An 18,353-nucleotide genomic window follows, 5' to 3' on the forward strand; every position below is an offset into this window, starting at 1 on the left:
ACATAAAAGACCACTAATTGATTACGTGAACTATGGCACAAAACGTTAACTGCCCCAATGATCTTTATCAGGAGTTGACAAAATATTCCGTCACATGTGTTGTAACTACAAAGTTATCCATGGCAAAACACATGACAGCCATTTTGCACCCTGTCCCATCACCTCATTACAACTCTCAACTCCATATTGAACCCTGCACCTTATTATGCACCTCTTCATCGATCCCATTATGCACATTACGCTCACTATGTACCTTCACCCTCATTATGTACATGTCACCCCATTATGCACCCATCGCCAAATTGTGCACCTCTTCACCCCATTATGCATCTGTCATCTTATTAATCAAAATTAATTTAACAAATAAATCCACATCAGTTTTCCCATATTTAGACCTGGAAGCGATGTGAACCAATTTCAATTCAAAATTAATAACGAAATTATAGAAATACATGTATGTGCAAAATATACTACCACCATTACATCATCCGATTAACATATCTCCTTTTCAACAATATGACATATATACGGCACTATAATTCTTCGTCTCTCATTTTATGGAGTACTCATTAACAATATTAGCTGTGTTAATTTTGATAATATGTTCATACGTAGTCTTTAAAATGTATTGGACAGTACCACATTGCTACAATGTTGCTACCTAGCCTACCTTTAATGAACAGGACGGTGGGCATGCTGTGCTACATACTAGACCACCACTAGTAGTTTAACCTTGATTCTTTACATGTACAAATAAATTCATAATTAGATCAACCTAAAACTTTAATTCAGATTCACAATTATAATATCTATGCCTTCTATTGAGAGCACAACTGCGGAACTAACGATTAAACAGCATGTAACGACAGGAAATGCGAGCTACTGAAAAAAAAAACTCAAAGCATTCAGAAGCGAGTCTCGTAGTGTTTACAGAAACCAAACAGTTTTATTGTAAGACTTACACAAGTAAAGAAAACGTATCACGATGAACTGGATGACGGTTTTGATTAAAAAAAAAAACAGTTGGATGTATTATGCTTGGCAAAGTTCCGGTTGACATATCGTTAATAAGTCCACACTGTTCAGTGACTTCATTTGAAATCTTTATTATCACAGACAGAGCGGTTGGTATTTTCCCTTCAGTAAGTTGCACCCAATGCTATCATTAAAAACGCTTGCCCTGTCTATGAATCTACCGACTGAAAAGCATAATCATGAACACAATGCCGTGTTTACTCAAATAAAATAATAGAAAATACCAGTGTATAAGTCGTGAACATACAGCCTACAAATTCTTATCAAGGTATCAAATGGTTCAGTTCACTCAAATACCAATATAGGTCTACAGTTATATAGTCTATAGTTCACTCAAAATCAACATGCCACTGAGCTATTGTTTTTTCTTCTTACAAACAATTCCCTATTGTTATACTTCAACCAAAGAAAGTGACAATAATCAACGCATCAACAATCTTTTGTTTAGTTGCAAACAATCTCCTATTATCGTCCAACTGCCAAATACAGTGTACAAATAGTGGACGTGGAATTGAATACGTTTTGGTGATGCCTTTTTTTCAACGCCATGTATATCTAACCATTCATAAAAAGAAACAATCTTTAACAATCTGGATTAGGCACCAAGCCTTTTGAAGTTTCAGTAAATAACCTTATTTTTGAATAGCTACTCCTAATGAATTAACACTGCAGAATAAATCAGCCCTTACTCTTAGTAGTAACCGACCAATATATGCCGTCAATAAAAAAAAAACATGACTTTCAAGACAACAACAAGACAAGTCTCACCTAAAACAAAACTATGAACTTTTTTTTTATCCCCTTTCTATGCAGTTCTTTAATTTAAAACACAAAATTAGACAGAAAATATAGTAACTGTTGATGGTAATAGTTTATAGCACTATCTGCTAGTATATGTACATCGTATTTGCTTTTTTTTAACGCACAACTCCAATAATAGTGCATACCTACAAAGTAACACAATATTGAAGATGAATTTCATGTATTACCGTACTCACATGTAAAAATAGTCAGTTTGTACAAGCTCGTACTAAATTTGAAGCTGAATTAGCAATTTATGATGACAACATTTGCAAGTTATCAACTCTTGAGAAATTCAAGGCAGTAAAGATAGCTTCATTGTCAATTGCTTGGGAAAATTTATTTATTTTATTTCTACTCCTTAGTCTTTTTTTTTCTTGACCATAATGATTTATTGTATGTTATTTCATTCAAACTAAATTTTGTGTCAAATAAAATATCTAGTTATCTATCTATAAACCATTGTTACTTCTTTTTTAGTAACCGTGTATAAACCAAAAGTTGCACATATTGTAACTAGTCTATTAAAAACAACTTATTTTAAACACAGACACATTGGTCATGTACAAAAGCGCACACGCTACGAAATAAGGAAATTCAGTATCTCAGTTTCTGAAAGACAACACGAGTACAATAGCAGTTCAAGCAAAAAAACTAAACAATGACAGATCCCCCACACCCACCAAGAACAGCACTGAGTGTTTGCAAGTTTACTATTTGAATATAACATTTAATACTAAATTCTGACTCATCTAAACTACCAGCACAGTTGCATGGAATAGTATAAAATCTAAATATATATACCAGGTATGCACGTAATTGAAACCTCATTCCTGTGCGACCACCACTAGCTTATAGGTTTTATTTCTTTGTTGTTAAAACTTCTTGAGTTACTCTAAGAGTGTATTGTAAAGTACCAGTAGATCTCTGCGGCTAAAAAGCTCATGAAATAATGGGGGTCAAATAAATGTTTGCAGAGTATTCAGAGGATGTTGGATTATCATTGGAACATTAGTATTAAAAGCACTCGTCTTTCTCTAGGATCTTTGATCAAAGGTAGTTTTCTATTTATATATGAAATTGACATAAAAGGTCATAGTACAGTCCTGCCATAAAAGAATGACATCAAGGTCATCAACAAGTTTGTTGCCCAACTCATCGCTGTCACATTGAACCCTAAGCATTTGCCGATATTTACCTTATAGCCACATGTGATGTTGACCATGATGCTCTCTATAAATATGTGAAACATCTCCAAATGAACCTGGTGTGCATTTCTATACAGGTACTATTAAACCCATGGTCAGAAGCCAGGAGCAAGTTTTTTTCTAAAATATTCAGTTGGGGTTCAAATGTATGAAAAAAAATGTGGTAAAAACTGTCATTTTGGTATGTTCAAATTATAAACCACCTGTCACCTTTGAAGAGAAAATACAGCTAGAAAGAGAAAAGGGTGTTAAATCCTTCCTATTGGTTGAACCAGCCAGTTGTAATTTCACAGGTGTCATAATAATCAGCATATTAGTATTTACAGCACCTGGGTGTTTTTAATTTGCCAATTTTTCCTGAGACATGACACCAAATCTAATGCCTGGATCTACTGATTAATTGTCTATGCTCAGGACTCAAAATTAACATTATCCCCTAAACATCTAACGGGCTACCTATTCCATGGAAGGTATTAACGTTAATACCTTTCATGCCTATTCTAAGAGTTGGTAGGCCTGTGGTAATATTGGGTAGTTCATCAGGTTTACTAGTAATTATCACCATGCCAATTTGTTCAATTTGTTCAAAACTTTGACCACATAATGGTTTATGTAAAAACAACAAAATGTCATTTTTTTTTTACATTTCTAGTTATTATTAATTTGGGCAACTACCCGGTAGTTACTACATTTGAAAAAATTATAGCCCTCGGACAAGACTTTATAGTTTGTGTGTCTTGGGCTACTGTTAATATTGTGACAAATGAAAAATGCAATGTTGAAATGATAATTAAATGACACTTACCGTTGGATCAATGTAGGTTTCATCACCAGACGTATGTAAGGCACGTTTTGGCGTGGAAGTTAACGAATAATTAAGTTTGTCATTTTTTTCCATTTGTTTATACCGATGGAGCTCTGCCTCCAGTAAATCTTTTTCAATTTGAATTTTTTTGGCAAGTTGTTCTCGCTCCTCAATTTCCTGGTCCTTTCTCCGTAGCATATCCCGCACACTTTGGAGATCGTTAACGATTTTAATTTCATCTTTTTTAGCTTTTAATATCCGTTCCTTTTCTGCTTCATGGTGCACACACAAGCGACGTATATCCTCAATCTTTTCCTGCTCACTCTGACATTTTATCTCGTACTGTTCCTCCGCTTTTTCCTTTGCTACTTTTAAAGATTTTAGTTCCTTCATCAACCTCTTCTCTAAATCACTAGTTGCACCTTGCAGCTGATTGGCCAACTGCTCCCTGGTCGTTTCCTGGACAACACGGACGCTATCCTCCTTCTCCTGTTGGAATTTCAACTTTAGTAACCTTAACTCTTCCTCCTTGTATTGCAATACTTGCCTCAATGCACTGTCTTTTTCCTGTGCCATTTTTTCCCTGAGTTTTTGTAACTCCACATGTTTTTCAGAAAGCAGTTTTATACTAGTCGCCTCAACAGCTTTGTCCTTCTCTTTCTCTAACTGGTCTCGCACGGCTTTTACTGCTTCCACTTTTTCCTTATACACCATTTTATTCCTAGTTCTTTCGGACTCTAGCTCCAACCGCATTTTGTTCAACCTCCTTTTTAAATCCTCGTTGGCCTTTTTCATGTTGACACTGGACGGGGATCCCCTTGTCGGAGTACTGTAATGGCCATTCTCCAAAGATTTGGATGACACGGAATGTGACATTTCTTAAACGGATGGTCACGAACATAAACAAGACTAACAACAACAGACTGGAACGTGTACGTACACTACCTACCTACAACAGATTCTATTAGTAACATATATACAATCACATCGGCGAAATTGTGCGTTGCAAATTATACAGTGTTCACCCCATATTGGTATCGTTGAAAGCCATTTCGAAAATACACTGTATAGTGGAGGGATACACAAACATCCAATCACCTGGGCACATACTTCGAGCCAAAATCAACTGAAAACTCAATGACCGGTGACATGCAAACAACGGCACGGTGACTTTCGGCGTTCTAGATCGCCGATTTCAACGAATTGCGGTGACTGAGCCACAGCATGTACGTGGTGCCGCTATCCAATGGCTGAACAGTACCGAGTTCCGATGCTGCAGAGCTAGGATGACAATACATAAAGCGTAAATCCAAACTCGAAAGTTGAACGGCAACAGGCAAAGTTGGACGCCATTGAGTGCAATTACTTCACTGGGCTTGCACTTTGACCTGATGACGACATTAAACTAATTTGCATAATACTAGTTTGTACGGTGCGCTACCAGCAACCACAGGCTGATACCGCGGTGGTACATTGTTTTAAATTTGCGTTTACAACTGCGGCGTATTTGAAATCTATTCGTAGACTGACTATTATTAGATACCACACGTAAACAAATAAATTTATGAAGCCACGTTGTTAACATTTAGATTAATTAATAGTGAAGGGCACCTAATGGCAACTTGGAAGGGACAAACTAGAGAAAGCTTATTGCAATCATCATACTCGAGGTGATACATTTAGACACAAAAAAAAATGAAAACAAAAACCAGACAGAGAAAATTACAGAAATGAAACACCACATTTATATAAAAAAAAACATATATAGAATTTCAAGGTATAATGTTTTCCGCGCGAAGATAGGGATGAACAACAGTGATATGAGGAACTACGGATAAGCGGGTTCGAAATCGTTTGAGCGGGAGAGGTAGCAAAATATGTCTCTGTAAGTTTCTCTGTGCAGATTTTATTCTAAATCTACCCCTCTCCATGTTCAACCACATATGGTTATTCAATTAAAAAGTTAGATGTGGTTCGGAACACTTTAAATTGTACTGAAGACGTGGTTTCAGGCTTATATACTCAAACGCATATTTATTCGTTCCCGGTGCAATGAACTTAGTATCCTTAATCAATCTATTGAGAAATGTCTAATGACTATATAATGGAGTTTCCGGAGCAAAACGGCTTATGTGATTTTCTACTAGGGTTGTCAATTCACGGCGAAGCCCCTAAAGCGAGCACGAAACTCTGGGTTGTTATACCGAAGTTATTGTACTTCTGTCTAGAGTGTCACGCTTCAGAGATTCTGCTTTTGAAAAATGAGCAAGTGGCGGATTTTATGAGAAAAATAAATTGTCGTTAATAAAGAGTGAAGAAAAATAACAAATCTTCTTTAATGTAAAATAATTGGGAAAAAGTGAATAGAAAATTGGTTATGAGCAAGCCCGTATGGGTGATCCTTGCGGGTCCATGTTTCAGGTTAGCGTATCATTTGTATACATCTTTCCTATAAAGCGCGCCCTCTAGGACGAGTCGCTTCTATGACGTGAAATTGGACATACAAAGGTTGTTTTTATCTGCAGTCGTCCATAAATGAAGTTTATCTGTTTGAGAGATTAGACTGTATTCTAAACTACGAACGACTACACAACCAAAGTCAGTAGTCGAATTGAACAACATTGACTTCATCCATATACGTCATGTTGACGTCACTGAAGCATTCCATCACTTGAGGGCGCGATTTATAGGAACACGAATAGCTTGCAGGATATATTTTTTCGCTGGTCCCCGGCGCCCTTTGCAAAAGACGCCGGGAACCAGCGAAGTATTTCATTACAAAACAAAGGGAGTTCACAATACGACCATTGGCGGCGCTATTACACTGTCTGACATTGAAAGATAAACGAATAGATTTTAATTAGTTAACGTTGGTGGCGCGGCGACGAAAGGCTGATAAACGAATGCAATTTAAGTATTGGGCGCTGATGGCGCAGTAACAGGATAGGCAAAATGAATACAAAAATATTATTCACATTGGGCGTTGGTGGCGCTGCAGGATAGATATAAAAACGACCGCAGTTACATATTCTACCACAGACGGCGCTATGCTTATTTTATTTGCCTTAAAATCGTAAAGAATGTGAACTTTTTTCTCCAAAACTACTGTGCAAAAAGAAGTTCAGTGGTTTTCCTACTATAACAGTATGATTAAAAAAATGCAACTTTGACATTCATATTTTATGAAGTTGTGAGTAAACGCGGTTTCTGGGCTAACATAGTAGTAGTACTGCGGGTCAAGTTCCCGGGTCAAGTCAATGGATAAATAATAATACGTTTACTACTAATAACTCGTGACCGTCCCGCCGCTAATTTCACTCAATGAGCATGGCATCTTCTGTTTTGTTTTTCAGTGCTAGTATTTTATAGTTTGGAGAGGATATTATCATAGTTACCATTGACGAATGCAATTTGTTTTTGCCTTGATATGCACATGCATTCACGAGTCACTCCAAGCAGCAGGAAAACGACGTGCATCCCCGTCTGTCATATTCAGGACAAGGAATACAGAGGTCGCACGACAAGAAAGATTGACGGTCGGCATATGTGAACTGTGATTGTACCCAAACATTCAGTTGTTGTTGATTTCAATTTCAATTTCAAGCTTCATTCTCAGTCATTCAGTCGTCGCCTCGCCGCGGCTTCAGCAAAACCGTGCGAACCGGACGATGAATGGTTCTGTTCAGACAACACATAAGTTCTGGGTAGTATCAATATAATATCAACTGTAAATCACCATTTTTTTGAGGAACATTCTATTTTTGGGGTGAACTATATTGTCTTGATGTAAATGCTGTAAAACCATTTATTTTCACTGATATTTAATTTCATGTCCAACAATGAGTTTTATTGTTATTTTACATGTTCAGACAAATAAATAATAACTTTTACTATTTAAATACATTCTGTTAAAATGTAAAAAATAACTATTCACAAATATTGAAGGTTATATTATAATAACAATAATAACTTTATTACACAACTTAACCATCTGTGGGTTTAGTAAGGTAAAAAAATGATTACAAAAGACAAATAAAATAAGACACACTAAAACACTAAAATTAAAATGCACTGAAATTCAACATAGAAAGAAATACAAATTAGAAAATCTCTGGGGAAAAAATGATTAAACAGCAGCAAGGTTCTCCCAGACCACAGTTACATATTTATCTTTTAGAAAATTGTATTTCTTTTTAAATAATATGACAAAGCCATATTATTTCCCATTATTTTCATAAAGCTTTCCATTCTGGACAAGTCATTAATTTTTATTTTAAAATACTTCAAGACATGTTTTCTCTCTACTTCATAGAAATTGCAATCTAAGATGAAATGCATTTCATCTTCAATTTATGATCTGAATTGCATTTTTTGCAAGTTCTTTCATTTTCTGGGGTTTTTGGTTTACTCATCCTTCCCAATTCAATTTCAAGGTTGTGGTCACCGAGCCTGAACTTTGCTAACACTCTACGTTGGCTGAAGTTTTTCATTTCATTTAGATAGTTTTCTAATTCAAATTTGTTCCCCTCTTTTTTATTTAATTGTTTTCTCCATGATTGAATAAATTCATTTGATAGCTTTGTTTTTACAACATTGGTTAGTTGATTAATATTGTTCATCTTGTTAGTTTCTTTTATTTTAGACAAGTTTTTTTCTCCAAAAATTGTTTTTATTTGAGTAATCCAGGTAGAATTATTTTGTATTTCCTTTAATGCACATTTTAATATGTGATTTTCAGGAAGCAAATTTATTCTGTACCAGTATTTAACCTTTGAAACCATTGCATTTATTCTTACTGGTAATCTACCTAGTTCACCCCTTATACCAGCTAATGGTGTAAATTTACTAACACCAAGAATAAAACGATAATAATTATTACAAACTTGCTCTAGGTTATTTGTGTCATTTGTTAGTTCACCTGCCCAAATTTCTGTAACCAACTGATCAAATAATTTTAAACACAATGAAGTTGAAATCATTTTATGACTAAGTATAGTTTGTCTAATGGCAAATAATGTCTTCATTGCTTTATTTTTTAGCATACAATGGTTTGTTTTAAATTTTCCATTCCAAGTGAATATCATACCCAAATAACAGAACTCCTTGACTGGTGTTATGTTTTTACCATCTATAATAAAAGTTTGGTTTTTCAGTACTCTGTTACTTGTGTTGAATATCATCACTTTGGTTTTCTTAACATTCACATCAAGATTCCAGGTTTTACAATAGTCTGCTAATTTATTCAGACAATTTTGTAAACCCTCTGCAGTCTGTGAAAACAAAACAAGATCGTCTGCATATAAAATAGAGTTTAAGGGTTTATCATCAATCATGATTGGTGTATCACCACTTTTACCAAAATGACCTGGAAGATCATTGATGAATATGTTAAAAAGGATGGGTGAGATATTACAACCCTGTTTCACACCACATGTGGACTGAAAACCTTCTGTTAAACCATTTGACATCTTTACCTTGTAGTTTATTGTACATGGATTTAAAGATTTCATAGAAGTGACCATTAATTCCTAAATTTTGTAATTTTAGAGATAATGCTTTCCTCCAGACGCTGTCAAAAGCTTTTCTGAAATCTATAAAACATGAGTACATGCGTTTTGGTTTATCGGAATTTTTTCCTTGACTGCTGTACAATGTTTTATCTATAGCTGTTTTAAGTAAAAATATAGAATCTGTTGTGCGTCTTTGTTTTCTGAAACCAAACTGTACTTGTGTCAGTAAATCATTTTTTTTCCAAATAAGATGTCAGCCTTTTACTTAATATGCTGGTAAATAATTTGGCCATACAACTAGACAAGGCAACTGCTCTGTAGTTATTTGGATCTGATTTGTCACGAGATTTATGTAATGGCACCAACATAGTAGATTTCCAGCTATTGGGGAATTCTCCACTCATTAGAATATGATTAAATGCTTTTAGTAAAGATGTGTTAATTAAATTATTATCAATTTTAAGCATTTCATTTGTAATGCCATCTTCCCCTGCAGACTTGTTATTTTTTTATTGCATTAATTACTTCAGACTTTTTAATCTCTTCGTTCAACACTGCATTGTAGTTTTTTAAGTTCTCCTTTGCTAATAAGTCTTGGTCAATTTTATTATTATTTATGTTATTATTATTATATAGCTTATTAAATTGATCCATAAAATTGTCACTTGTTATAATGGCATCAGATTTTCTATTTTCTGCATTCCTCAAACGTTTTAGTACTGACCAATACTCTGTGTGATTGTTGTCACCCATTTCCTGCAACTGTTACCGTAATTTGTTTTATATTTTATATTTATTTTTTTATTTTTACCTTGTTTGACCTTTTTTAAGCTATTGTCACCAATATTTAGTAGAATGTTTTTTAATTGATCCGTTTCGTTCACATTCACTGTATTACAATTAAGAAATGTATAAAGACTCTTTTCAACATTTTGATTTTGTAAAATATTTTTGAACTTATTTTTTGAGTCTTCATCCCATATGTATTTGGGAGGGAGTGGGTTTAACCTATCCGTCTTTTCATTGTTACTTTCTCCCTTAATTGCCAATGTCATTTCAATTGAACAGTGATCTGACATGTAGTCAAAGTCATTCACTTTGAAATGCTGTATGTATTTATACATGCTTTTAGTACATACACAATAATCAACCAAACTGGATCCAGCTGGATGATAACATGTATAATTTCCCACTAGGTCACCTACTGAGGAGTGGGTGGAATAGAGGCCGAATTAGAGAATAGAGCGGTCGAGTGTGTGATTGATGGGTGGATGGTGAGTGTGTGACGGTGGGTGAGTGCCAAGTAAGAGTGATCTAGTGGGTGGACGGTGGGTGTGAGTGTATGACGGTGGGCGAGTGCCAAGTAAGACTGATCTAGTGGGTGGACGGTGGGTGCAAGTGTGTGACGGTGGGTGAGTGCCAAGTAAGAGTGATCTAGTGGGTGTATGGTGGGTGTGAGTGTGTGACGGTGGATGAGTGGAGTAAATGCATGCGGGTGGAATATGCAAGTGATGAGTGAGTGACATGTGTGGGTGGTAAGTGAATGGAGTCTGTGTAGATACTGGGTGGATGGTAACTGAGAGGAGAATGTTTGATTGAAGGGGTGAAGTGACTGTGGTAGTGAGTAGCAAGCCAGTGAGCGATTGCAGTAATAGGTGGATGGCAAATTGCGAGTGAGTACCAAGTGGAAGAGAGTGAGAAAAATAAGTGATTCACATAGATTACAATACAATAATCATATACTTTATTAATCTAAATTTGCAGACCTTTTTTAATCATATATTGGAGAATAACGGTTGAGTGTTGACCAATTTTATCCCCCACCCCTCTTTTCTAACAAGCTCACCTTTCCTCAATCAAAATCCCAGTAAAATAAAACTAGCACAAAATACGGGCAGTTACAAGTGTTTACAAATTTTTTACATGATTACCATTAAAATTAATATAAAGAAACTGAAATCACAAGAAAAGTGTTTTGCACAAAACTTCCACATTCAGACAAGCAGAGTTTTCAACTGATTACAGTAACTGACATATGATGAATATCTAGTTTAATTAAAGCTCACTTTTCCAGAAAGATAGAATAATATGCAAGCAATCATTTAAGAATTATGCAATTTACATTGCTGTAACAGCACTCACAAACTGAATGAGATAAGATGGCTGTGTAATCTATCCAGCGCAAAAGATATGACATCATGCAATTCTAATTTACATATTAACAGAGTTACAGAAAATTTTGACAATTATATTCAGAAATAATAAACTAAGATGAGCTGCAAAACTGGTTTTGTAATTACACTTTCCCAGACAGTCAATTAATTATTAAAAACAATATTTTTTTTTATAATTTCTGAAACATTTTAAGTTATCCAGAACCATCTTATCCAGTTATCTAGTCTGCTGACAATTCTGGTGAAAAACAAGAATGAAAGTAGAAACATTTCCTGGAAGGAATTTTGATTATGGCAGTGAGACGATCAACTGAAAAGAATACTCTTCACAAAGTCTTAAACCTTCTGGTTTGTTACCAAGAGTTTATAAATTGAAAGTGTTCATGTGTGGTGTGGCATGATAACTACCATTAAGAAAATGTAAATTTACATAGCTAGAAAAATGACAATGTAAGAAAAGGGAAAAGTGTGGAAAAAAACAAATTATTGAAAGGAAATACTATGTGTATTGATTAAATTTATTCCAGAGTGGGTTTACAAAATGAGTATAAATTTTCCAGTGAAGTTTGTCATGCATTATGTACCACGTAATTGTAACATGCCAACTCTTATTTAACAGTAGTTACACACAATGCCAAATATTAGCTATTACCATAGCAACATTTTATGGAACGACAACTGGTGATTCAAGTTTTTTTCTGCAATTAGTTCCATATATTTAGCATTATCACTATATACAGATATCATAAATGTATATCACATTAGCTTGTACATGCATGGAAGGCAGGTCATTTTATCTTATTAGCAATGCAAATGTATTCAATGTTGCTTTTGGGGAATTGACCATGATATTATAGTAGCAATGTACCTAGCATAGCATACTGGTAATTGATGTCATTTTCATTTAACCAATCTAGCATCATACCTAGGCATAGTTTTGGCATTTTTAATCAACCAATCAAATCTACAGTCAATAGCTGACCAAGATGAGATACTGCATCAACCAATCAAATTTACGGTCACTGCATTGCACGACCACTGTGCCTATGCATTATTGTCAAAACCTCAGAAAGGTCATTAAATATATAAACAATGCAGAAAAAAAATTGCAACAACAAAAAATGAAAATGTCACCTGTAGTGTATATTTATATAAGGGCATATAAATAACCACACCATGATAATTTCCACAGATGACTTATAATACTCCTTTAGTTGCTGTGTAAAATAGATAGTGTGAAATATTCAAAATGACTGTGAATTAAATTGAAAAAATTTGAAGCTGTCATGACTTCTCATAACCAACTATCCACTGAAAAAAAAAAAACTTGTTTACCGTATATATTGGAAGGTCTATCAACATGTTCACTACACTACACTATACTGAGCTAACTAAAAGTGTTAGAAATAACACAATTGTATTCATAACCAATGTAATTTCAGTGATGAATACACAAAGCATGACAAGATCAAGGGCAGTATATATACAAGTGGGATAATTATCCAGCAGAACCAGCCAACACATAAATTTGGGCATGATGAGAATTTTGTAAATAGTTTTATTAGCATTTTAAGTAGAGATAATATCAATCAAATTGAAATTTTACTGCTTGCTGATTCAATGAAAACCACAGATTAAAAAAAAACCCAAACCCTATGAACACACAGTAAAGGGTGAATCATTTGAAACGAAGCATGAAGGCTCAGATAATTTTGAAGATATAATGTATAGGCACAAAACAGGGACACTGGCAAAATAATATAAAGTGAGGAGCTTTTTTTGTTTTTCAGATCCATATTTAAACTCCACCCCACCCCCAATTAACAAATGGTTTATCCATTAACCAAAAGTATTTTTATTATATTTAAAAATTAAAAATTTGCTAGTTTGTCAGCATGGAATGAGAAAATAAAGTGACTCTCAATGTTGATACACTGCCATCTGGCAAACTTTCACAATTGGTCAGCTCATTAAAGAAATTTTGACTTCAAGGAATTAATTTTAATTTTTCATACTGATATTCAAACCATTACCCCCCCCCCCCCAAAAAAAAAAGGTACAAGTATAGAAACTGGATATTACTTTATTTGACACAAACCAATTCAGCAAAAATAATCGTAAGTAACAGAACAGCCTACAGTAAGGAAAGGCACGTGTGGGGATTGGAAGAGAAGAGCTTGTACTAGGAAAAATATAACATTTTCTCTCAGTGTTGATCAATCTCTTGAATGTTTTATCACAATAAGGGCAATGTTTAGAAGTAAAATTATGGTAATTATCAAAGCTAGGAAAGTTACCATGTATAAACACATGTACAGTATTTGCTCAATGTATGGGAAATGTGGGCTTAAATGAAAATAAAAAACATCCAATATTGGTACACTTAAAATCTCACTAAAACAAATTATTTTAGGCTCACATGCTTCTTTCAAAGATGTGTTTCTGATGAAGCAAAATACAGTATTGTTTATACAGGATTTTCTCAATGGAAGAGCAAGGGTGCAACTACTGTAAATGACATGGGTAATACCCATTCACAATGCTATATACAGCATTTTTGAGGTAAATAGGAGATGGGCTCCAAAAGAACTTACCGGTAGTAGTACACAGTAACACAAGACTATCCTGAAATATATTTGCAAAAGCCAATAATTGTGTGTTGATGATTTTAATAGATAATGTGAGAGTCAGTGTGACTGAATCGGACATATTATATACAGTACAGCTGGTAGGAACTGGCTACTGATGCACCTCGCTAAGGTTGTACTTTATTTTTAATTAGGGTAGTTTATTTTTGACTCTCAAAAACATAAACCCCACTGAATACAGTCGTAAATAAGGGTATGGTTTGACTAAAACTTGAAAAGCTTATAAGGTACAATTTTTTATTTGTGTCTTTGGTTTTGAGTCTAAACTTTCACTTCTACACAGATATTGCACAGAGTTTTCATTGACTTGTACTGTAAAAAACAACAACACATGTACATGTTAAAATAACAATAAAAGAAAGGATAAAATACTTGACATATATCTTACAATAGCAAGCACTTCAACCCTACACTTGAGAAAAAAAAAAGATTTAAATCAGACATCAGCATTTAAAAGAATGTAAAACTAAAAACAAAATAAAAATAAAAATCTTGTATAACTATATTATTGATTTTAGCGATAATGTGGCAGCCAAACAAACTAGCTTTCAAATTTGTCTTTATGCTCACACGCTATCAAAGACATTATCTCATTGATATGACTACATCCCAAATTGAATCAATATTTCTCCGATAAAAATAAATAATTCTGTACCAAAAGTTCAAAATATACACATTTTTTGGCGTGTAGGAATGAGCTCAAATTTGTAACACTGCTTGAAGAGACTGCATTTCACACATTTGCACAAGCGGCATAAAATAGTTTAATTTTTCCTCTTTTCTTATTCATTTTCATTAGAGTAACGATGGTAGTGGAAGTGATGGCAGTATGGAGTCAACGAGGTTCACCCACAGATTAGCACATGTTGAATGGTATTGCCGACCACCATACGTCAATTTATGGTTATCTTTTGATTTGTCGAACGCTTTGCTCCTTGAATCCACACTGAGAAGACACACACCACACGCCTTGGGAGCGTTCTCTGGATCACATTTCAAGATAGCACCTTTGAACACAAAGTAACTGTCATCTGGCTGCAATGTGAAAACAGAGTTAACTGTTACAGACAATCATGATCGAACTGGAAGATTTCTAAGGGAGCGGTAGATCATACAGGGTGCCTAATCAATTCACAATAGACAGTTAATAGGTGGAAAAATGTTATGTTTTAAATAAAAAAAAAGGAAATAACAGAATAGTTCTTGAACAACCAATTAGTTTTCCATTATGGTTTGAGAATCCAATCTGTGGATTGAGAAACGAATAAAAACATGGCAGACTCAATAACCATTCTTTCATTATAGTGGCACTTCATCGCAACTTACTTGCAGACGTATTTGGGGAAAAAATGCTGTAGCCCATACTCACCAGAAAAGAGCTGCCCGCAAGGAACGCAGCCAGATTATTCCATATTAGATCAATGTCTTTCAAAAGCTTTAGAATTCCAGCATTCTCAAAACCTGTACAATCAATAATATCAATAATGTCCATTTTTATAATTGATTCAGACTGTTGTGTATTTGTAAGGCCCCACCCCAAGGGAAACACCATGTAACTATCGTAAATGTGCTATTGAAAGCGCAATACACTTGCGTGACCGAGTGTTTCTACAGGACATTTCAATCAAGCATATAATAAATGCAATTTTTGGTTTATACAAAAATACAGTATTTTATTCGAAATTCAACTCATTCATTCATATTTTCTGTATGAGTCATCCATAACAATATTCCAGTAAATAACAACCAAACAAGCCATGATGTGACGCAAGGCAATTAGGTGTTGTCGGTTTGAGTCATGCACGTAGTAACATGTTTATCTGGTACTTTGATATGACATGGTATTTACCCTGCCGTTTTATCAGTGTTTGTATTTACTTGCTTTACTTTCTATGTCAGCAGCTACTATGAGTTAACAATCATTTCTCAGTACAGTAACAGTATTTAAGTTCTTTGTTTAGGGTTTTTACAGGTCTCAGCTAAATGTGATTATTACATTTCCATGAAATTACATAAGGCCTACACAAGCAATTGTATTTTGGATTGTGTCATAGTCATAGTCCAGCTGAGAAGACTTTTGACACAAACCACCAGATTTTCTCGCCCAAATTTGTCTGCACTTTTCTTATATTCTACAATATTTCTGTAAAAAAAAACTAATTTTGTAGCCAACAGAAAAAAAATTGAGTCAATTTTCAGTTTTGACTCAATGTATTTGGCTATTTTTGTCATAATCTTCGGCAGACTATAAACACAACTATTTGTGATGAAAAGAGGAAACTGGTGGTGAAAAGGTTAGGAGGTAAAAAGCCACAACCTTTGGCTTCTCAATTTGTGTTTGATTTTCTCTTGTCGACTATGTCAACTGCTTCAAAAAACATGGTGAATAGGAGAGAATGGAATACTATTTGAAGGAAAAAAAAAACAAGTCATGTGGTTCTTTCTCTCTCTACAAAATCTCAGCAGCCATTTGCTTTTTTTGCTTATTTCGCTGACTAGAAAATGCGCTAAATTTAAAACCCAGTAAATATGTAAAATTTAGCATAGAACACATTATCTAAATGATAAAACCGTGAATTTGAAACCCACTGAATATGCCTGAAATGGTAAATCAGCGAAATTTAAACCCAATGAAAATTAGTCATTTTACAGTAGATTGATTACATATATATGATGCTGAGAATTGTTGACAGAAAGTCATCAACATATGGTACAAGTCTCACCAAAGCATGCATAAATGAGAAAGGTAACAAATACAATGTACTTACCTGATGACTTGATGGATGTACGTACTCGACATGCAACTCTATAAATCTCTACAACAGCTGAGGAACAATAGACAGAGAACAATGGATAATAACATTTGAAGAGCGCAATTACATAAAATAATTTTGTCAAGACTTGCCACAGAGTTACAGTGCATTTTATGTACCGACTACTGGTACATTTGCCGCACCAGGAATATGAGCATGTCCTGTAATTAAGAGGACATGTCAATGTCTGTACAAGTTCACAAATGATTGTTGACAGACAGGTTAATCTTTTTAGTCATTTTGTTTTATCCAAAATAGAAGCAGTGGCATATTTCTTTGTGTGTGTGAGGGATTGAAGAATGACAATTATAGTCAGTTCTAATTTTATTACCGGTATTTCAAAGAAAAATTGTAGTTTGTGCAAAATGTTTTTGGTCAATTTTTAATGCAACCAATTGTATTTTTATATTTTTTTTATCATTTCGGACCAACTGTTATTTCACATACTCACATGAATTTAATTTAGCGGATTTCAATTATCAGCAAAAATAATTAAATTAAAACCATATTTAGAAAAAGTGATAAAAATTGGCTCCGTTAATCAGAGGGGAAGTCTCTGATTTCAAAATTGTGGTAATGAAGAACACTGATAATAACTGATAATGTTTTATAATAAGGCCAATAAATTATACAAATGTCATTGTGTTCAATGCAGCACTGTGTGAATAATCAACACCGTATTATAAACATACAGGTATTTCTATTAAAGTTAGACTGTCATGCTAATGTGACAACTGACCATGGACTTGGTCTTGATTTAGTATTAATAATAGTTGTCAAGGGAAATAAACTTGAGCGAATTTTATAATCCATAGACGGCATTAAATACATGAATCAACTGGTGTGCTAACACTAAGGTGACAGGGTAGCATTTGGCAAACAATAGAAGGCATTTTGTAAAATGAGATTCACAACAATTGAACAAATAGCATTGTGATCTTTTGTTAAAGGTGAGATCCAAAGTAGGAATAATGAGTACTTTTAGTTAACAATTGTGATCAAACAACAATCGCATAACAATTCAGTTTCAATTAAATTCAATTTTATACAATGATTTAAAAACACTTTATGCATTTCAAATAGGAAGTATCATAATTCATCCATGGGTTTTGAAAACGGCTGTTGCACATATTTATAAGGATTGTTTTCAAATTGGTATTGTTTGCTGAAAAATTAAATATATTTCATATAGCCCCCCCCCCCCCATAAAAATAGGAAAACAAATTCGGTAAAGAAGTCATGGACAGTGTGCATATGTCCATACTACATTAACAACACATTCAACAGACCCATGTACACAAACCCATTTTCTTTTCCCAACCAAATTTTTTTGAAAATCTTAATATGCCAAGATTCAAT

General features: G+C 34.2%; 2 protein-coding genes and 1 long non-coding RNA gene across 10 annotated transcripts in view; 1 reads left to right on the plus strand and 2 right to left on the minus strand.

Moving 5' to 3' along the window:
• The window catches only part of LOC100376400 (RIMS-binding protein 2-like), a 133,941-nt gene extending 128,719 nt beyond the window's left edge, over window positions 1–5,222 (minus strand). For 7 of the 8 annotated variants that reach the window (XM_085491231.1, XM_085491230.1, XM_085491227.1 and 4 more), the window contains exon 1: window positions 3,850–5,219. In XM_085491231.1, coding sequence (XP_085347357.1) covers window positions 3,850–4,725 — 876 coding nt within the window. In that variant the 5' untranslated portion in view covers window positions 4,726–5,219. Of the gene's footprint in view, window positions 1–3,849 lie in introns of all 8 variants that reach the window. The other variant, XM_085491229.1, reaches the window with a different exon arrangement.
• LOC146733761 (uncharacterized) overlaps window positions 1–7,865 on the plus strand; it is a 52,483-nt gene extending 44,618 nt beyond the window's left edge. Inside the window, exon 3 of the long non-coding RNA XR_014926626.1 lies at window positions 7,203–7,865. This is a non-coding gene — a long non-coding RNA (uncharacterized LOC146733761). The remainder of the gene's footprint in view (window positions 1–7,202) is intronic.
• A 3,215-nt stretch (window positions 7,866–11,080) lies between these two features.
• Window positions 11,081–18,353, minus strand: part of LOC100376553 (synergin gamma-like) — a 37,197-nt gene continuing 29,924 nt past the window's right edge. Inside the window, exons 15-17 of the mRNA XM_085490940.1 lie at window positions 16,950–17,006; window positions 15,551–15,642; window positions 11,081–15,216 (exon numbers count right to left, since the gene is read on the minus strand). Of these exons, the coding sequence (XP_085347066.1) occupies window positions 14,977–15,216; window positions 15,551–15,642; window positions 16,950–17,006 (389 nt within the window). The 3' untranslated portion in view covers window positions 11,081–14,976. The remainder of the gene's footprint in view (window positions 15,217–15,550; window positions 15,643–16,949; window positions 17,007–18,353) is intronic.

This window comes from Saccoglossus kowalevskii, chromosome 16, assembly GCF_978046115.1.
Source record: "Saccoglossus kowalevskii chromosome 16, keSacKowa6.1, whole genome shotgun sequence".
Classification (NCBI taxonomy): Eukaryota; Metazoa; Hemichordata; class Enteropneusta; family Harrimaniidae; genus Saccoglossus; species Saccoglossus kowalevskii.